The 5,732-nt window shown below is 54.9% G+C and overlaps 1 protein-coding gene across 1 annotated transcript; it reads left to right on the top strand.

The window, feature by feature from the left end:
• The first annotated feature begins 1,386 nt into the window (after window positions 1–1,386).
• On the top strand, window positions 1,387–3,841 carry LOC123093673 (aspartic proteinase nepenthesin-1). The gene is made up of 2 exons (XM_044515685.1): window positions 1,387–2,001; window positions 2,961–3,841. The coding sequence occupies exons 1-2, from the start codon at window positions 1,394–1,396 to the stop codon at window positions 3,706–3,708; spliced, it is 1,356 nt and encodes a 451-aa protein (XP_044371620.1). The 5' UTR covers window positions 1,387–1,393; the 3' UTR covers window positions 3,709–3,841.
• The last annotated feature ends 1,891 nt before the right edge of the window (window positions 3,842–5,732 follow it).

Consider the following 5,732-nt stretch of genomic DNA (forward strand, 5'->3'; position numbering starts at 1 on the left):
ACCAAAATGAATAAAAGAGGATGTATATGAATGTATTTTAGTTCTAGATATATTCTTTTTTGTCTATTTTGATGACAAATATTTTCAAACGGAGGGAGTACAAGATAGTGCTTACACGTGTGGGACTTTTCGTTTATGTCTCAGCTAATCCAATGTTAGATCCTTCTAATCATTGAGTGAATCTCAACGCGAAGGCATCGTATGTCTCAGAATATTGACCTAAAACATAAGAAAAATTCAAATCATTCTGATTCGGACTCGCCGGTAGCCAGAGTCCTGAGATCCGCAAACAGCGACAAGGAAGTCGATGGAAACAACAGAGTCATGTGCTCCTACCACGGGACCCCACATGGCACATATGCATGCATCCCTCTTTCCTTGTTGATGCGCACCGTCAAGGAACTCTAAGCCATCGGACTCGAAGCAGAGGGTGGACACATTGCGTTCTGACAAACATTATTTCCAAAAAGGGAATTTTATTGATTTAATAACCATATCAAGGTGATACAACCACACTAAGTGTAAACACAACCTCTGCAAAGTGAGAATCACGTACCCCAACACATCCACAAAAACAAGCATTCCAGTGAAATGTTACAAATGTACATGACTCATATCAATAAGCCTTAATGAACGCGATAACATTAGCAACATAAAATGGGAGTATCTGAGTGGTGCAATGGCCACCCTGAAAGAGGGGAGCCCTTCCTCCTTGGCTTTCTTAAATAGAGCACGCAAAAGATCCATCACGATGATCAAGGGCGGAGGCAAGACTGTGCCAGGGCCGCGTCGACCTCACTGTACTGTAGCTACAAGCGTTGAACGGTGTTGACGAAAGCTTGCGTGCAATCGTCGCGCCCCGGGTCGTAGCCCGGTGTGCCTGGGGCTTGTCTCCGCCCCTGATGGAATCGCCCTACCAGAGCCCATGAGCATCTAGCAATGGTCCGAAATGGAATTAGGCCTCAGCCTTTGATCTAAATAAAACCTCCTTTTGACAAAGCCATCTAACAATATTGAGTAGTAAAATTCGAGTGTCTATTTCTGTGCACACATGAGTACCCTTGCCACGAATTTAGGGTGTGTGGACGTCAATTTCTTCAAATAAGAACACACAAAAATAGTGGATGTTGGTTTAGTGCGCATGCGCTTGAATGAGTATTCTTCAAATCGTTTTTTTAAAAGGTAAGTAATCTTTGAATCAACAATGATTCAGAAAGGCAAATAAAAGAAAATAGAAAGTGGCATGGATAATTATATGGTTATATACGTTTTGATGGATCTTTTTGCAAAGTTGACCTGCACGCCGTCACACTATATATAACTCCAACTCAGCAACATCCTAGTCCTCAAGGAACAACCTTGTCATCCACTGCTCAACGGTGTGAGTGTGTGCATGATGAAGGACATGATAGCGTTGCAGCTTTTACCCTGCGTTCTCTTCCTAACGGTCTTGCTAGCCATGTCGGCGACCAGCCACGCGGCGGCCTTGCGCCTCGACCTCACGCATGTCGACAGCGGTCGCGGCTTCACCAAGGGCGAGCTTCTCCGCCGGATGGCCGCTCGGTCACGCGCCCGCATAGACAGCCGGTGGTCACCACCCGGGCGTGGCGCCAACGCCCACGCGGTGACCGCGCCGGTGGCACGTGGCACCGTCGGAAAAGAAGACTTTAACTCCGAGTACCTCATCCACTTTAGCATCGGCACGCCGCGCCCGCAGCGCGTGGCGCTGACGCTCGACACCGGCAGCGACCTCGTCTGGACGCAGTGCTTCTGCCAGGTCTGCTTCCCGCAGCCGTTCCCGGAGCTGGACACCTCCGCCTCCGGCACAGCCCGCGGCGTCTCCTGCTTCGACCCCCTCTGCGCGCAGGGGAGCTTCTCGCTCTCCGGGTGCGCAGTCGGCGACAACTCCTGCATGTACACCGACTCCTACGGTGACAACTCCGTCACGACGGGGAAGCTGTACGAAGACACCTTCACCTTCCAACAGGCGCCCAACGGCAAGGCCGCCGTCGTGCCCAATAGGGCTGGACACGAGCCGAGCCGAGCCGAGTTCAGTCCGAGCCGGCCTTTGGCTCGCCTAAAGCGAGCCGAGCTCGGCTCGGCTCGTTGGCTGAACGAGCCTGTGTTTGGAGGCTCGGCTCGTTTTGCCTCTGGCTCGGTCCAGCTCGAGCAGCTCGCATGTGCACTGCTAATGTGTGTGCAAGCCTGTGCTTGCGGGCGTCGGGGCGGCGGACGCTTGGCCAGGCACCATAGGAGGGACGAACGGCGCCATCGGTGCCGAGAGCGAGCCATCCAGTGTCGGGCGCGGCGAGGACGACGGCGGCATCCGGCACGGCAAGGAGGACGACATCTACACTCTATACAATCAAGCAGAAGCATTCATCCATCCATCCATCCATCAAGCCTAAATCCATCCATGCATCCATCGCGTGCCTGCGCAGCCATGCAGGGAGCATGTGTGTCATCTGCCGTCCGTGCACCAGTGCAAAGGAGCGCGCGTGACTGAGTGCCGAGCGTGTGCGCGCCAAGTTACTGATGGGAAGGAAGGAGAGAGTACCTGCTCGTCACGTACAGCGAGAAACCAAGGGAGGAGCGTCCGCCTGCGTTCGGGGTGGTGAGGAATGGCCGCGTCGCTCGCCGCCATCGGTCCAGTTTTGCGGCGCGGCGAGGAGAGAGATGCGGCGGCGCGGCGAGGAGAGGGATGCGGCGGCGCTGAACAGAGAAAGAAGAGACTGCGCTCTCTCTGCGTCGCTCGTGCCCTAATGGAATGAAGGCCGATGAGAATTGGGCTGGGCCTCGAGCGAGTCACCGAGTTGGACCGGGCGAAACTCGGCTCGGCTCGGTCGGGAATCGGGCCTCATTTCACAAGTCTGCTCGCTCGTTTATCCTATCGGGCCGAGCTGTAACGGGCCGAGCTGGAGCGAGCTTCGGGCCGAGCCGAAAAGCTCGCTCGTACGTCCAGTCCTAGTGCCCAACCTCCGCTTTGGTTGTGGCATGTTCAACACCGGCATCTTCGGATCAAACGAGTCCGGCATCGCCGGCTTCGGGCGCGGGGCGTTGTCTCTGCCGTCGCAGCTCAAGGTCGGCAAGTTCTCCCACTGCTTCACCACCATCGTGGAGTCCAGGCCCAGCCCCGCATTCCTGGGCACGCCGGACAACCTTCAAGCACAGGCCACGGGGCGTCTCCAATCCACCCCGTTGGTGCGAAACCCCGAATCCAATCACTACTACCTTTCGCTCAAGGGCATCACCGTGGGCAAGACGCGGCTGCCGTTCGACGCATCGGCGTTCGCGCTCAAGGGCGACGGCTCCGGCGGCACGATCATCGACTCCGGCTCGGCCCTGACGAGCGTCCCGGAGGCCGTGTACCGGAGCCTCGTGGAGGCATTCGAGTCGCAGGTACCGCTGCCTGTCAACAAAAACAACACCGACGAGCACGAGGGCTTGTTGTGCTTCACCGCCTCGCCGAAGAAGAAGGAGATCGCCATGCCGAAGCTGATCCTTCACCTAGAGGGCGCAGACTGGGACCTTCCACGGGAGAACTACGTGTTGTACACTGAGGAGGACGGGCTTTGCGTGGTGATAGGTTCCGCGGGCGAGGACAACAGGTCGCTCATAGGCAACTTCCAGCAGCAGAACACGCACATCGTCTACGACCTGGAGCACAATATGCTGGTGTTCGTGCCTGCGCGCTGCGACAAGCTGTGATACGGATACGTCAACGTGTGTATTGTGTATCGTTCTACAGACGTACGTATGTACTGGTCACATACGTTTATCGGTACTGAGAACGCGTGAAAAGGAACACCCGTTCTCTACGTGCCAGTGCTAAATAAACAAGGTGACAAACTAAGCTAAGGATTTGTTTATACCTAGTCTGATATGAAAAAACTGTAGACATATCACAAGCGATATGATGGATTTCAGCTGGTACATGTTTCTACTTGTACTGAATGTTGAGTGCGCCAACACCGCGTACGATGTGCGATTTTCTCTCGATAATGTGAGGGAATGTCTGCATCCGAAGATATACACAACCTAATCATTCGTGGTTCAAAACATAAAGGAGCACACAATAATAAGCTTACAAACACACTGAAAACGCGGTACCATGCAACCGGCAATGCTACGCCTACGTAAATCGTAAACTAACGTAATAGCTTAGGCGGCCTTTTTCAGTTGGAGGAAATCAGGAAAGAGGGCAAGTTACGTAAGTTAGGCAAGTTACGTAAGAGTACATAGTTAGGCAAGTTACGTAAGAGTACCCCAATTGAAATCGGGGGTGGAGACATTAGTTAGGCAAGTTACGTAAGATTACATAGATTTTCTACAACTCAAACCAGAAGATAAAACCTCCGTCCGGTTATACGGAATATGTTGCCATATGGGACAAGGAGATGTGAAAAGAGCATGAAATGCGGAATAAAAAAAAATCCGACGTCCATGTCGCACTCCCAGCCCCACTGAATTTGAGACACTCCTATGCGGCGAGCAAAAGGTGATTAGGACGGTGGCAGCATCAAGTTCACAGGATATGTACCACCAGCTGGCCATATGGAACAGTTTTAAGAACAATCATCTCGTTTCCCACCGGGTAGTGCCTCTTTTCCGTTCAAAAGACTGCAAACAGACCATGAAATCGACACGAGACACACCGACAAAGTAGCACGACAACATCAGCAGCATCTTGAAATGGACGAGCACCGGCGTCAGGGGCGAACCCACGTTGTCGGGGTTGGATACGACATATGCCAAAGGATGGCTTATCATGGTGGGAGCGAGTAGAACGTCGCCGGTGCCTGGAAGCGGGATGAGGCGAAAACATGCACGCCGGCGGATCTTACCCAGCTTCAGGGCTCTCCTAGGAGATAACACCCTTACTGCTGCTCTGCGGGGTCTCCGCATGATCACTCAAACAAGGTGACTACAATGGTGCTCCTAGAGCTGTTTTGGGAGGCAGGAGAGAGCAAGGCTAGTTCTCTCCTCCCGTGCTATCTGGTCTATCTCTACTCAGGTCCAAACCCTTTGCATGGGTGCCCTGGGAGGTTTATATAGGCCTACCCCTCGGGGGTACAATAGTAATACGGCTGGGCGCGGGTCCCAGCCATCTGTCTCTCTGGCCACCGCCCTTCTTGCCGGCTTCTGGGGCCCGCCGACTGGCGGGTCCCGCGGACAGGCTTGATACTGTAGCGACACTCCTGGTGACGCATGCTTGGTCATCGGGTCGTGGCAACAGTGCCGCCGTCTATCGGGCGATCACCGTCGCCACTCCCCATCTTGTCTGGTTAATGGCCCGTGGGGCCCTGGGGAGGAGTCGGCCGACTCCCACAGGTCCGTCTTCGGGCGCCCAGGCCGCCTTCGGCCCTCCCACTGACAGGCGGCCCCGCCGCCTCTGGGTCGTACAGGCCGACGTCGTGGGCACAGCGTACTGCACACTGTGGCTGAGGTCAGGGCAGGCATGGCAACAGTGCCGCGCCTCGCCGGAGGTCTTCCAGCGATACGGTTCACTGTAGCCATGCCGGCCCTTCGTGAGCAGGGGGGGACGGCCACGTCGCGACCGTACCGTACCCCGTATCGTACTTCGGGATGAAGGAGGAGTCACGGGACGACTCTCCAAAGTCGGCCTCTTTGGAGGTCGCCAGCTCGGAGTCGGCCTTTCTTGAGGTCGCCATCCCAGAGTCGGCTTATCTCGGAGTCGCCGTCTGGGACTCGGCTTGAGGGGTGCTGCCTGC

Source organism: Triticum aestivum, chromosome 4B (genome assembly GCF_018294505.1).
Source record: "Triticum aestivum cultivar Chinese Spring chromosome 4B, IWGSC CS RefSeq v2.1, whole genome shotgun sequence".
Classification (NCBI taxonomy): domain Eukaryota; kingdom Viridiplantae; phylum Streptophyta; class Magnoliopsida; order Poales; family Poaceae; genus Triticum; species Triticum aestivum.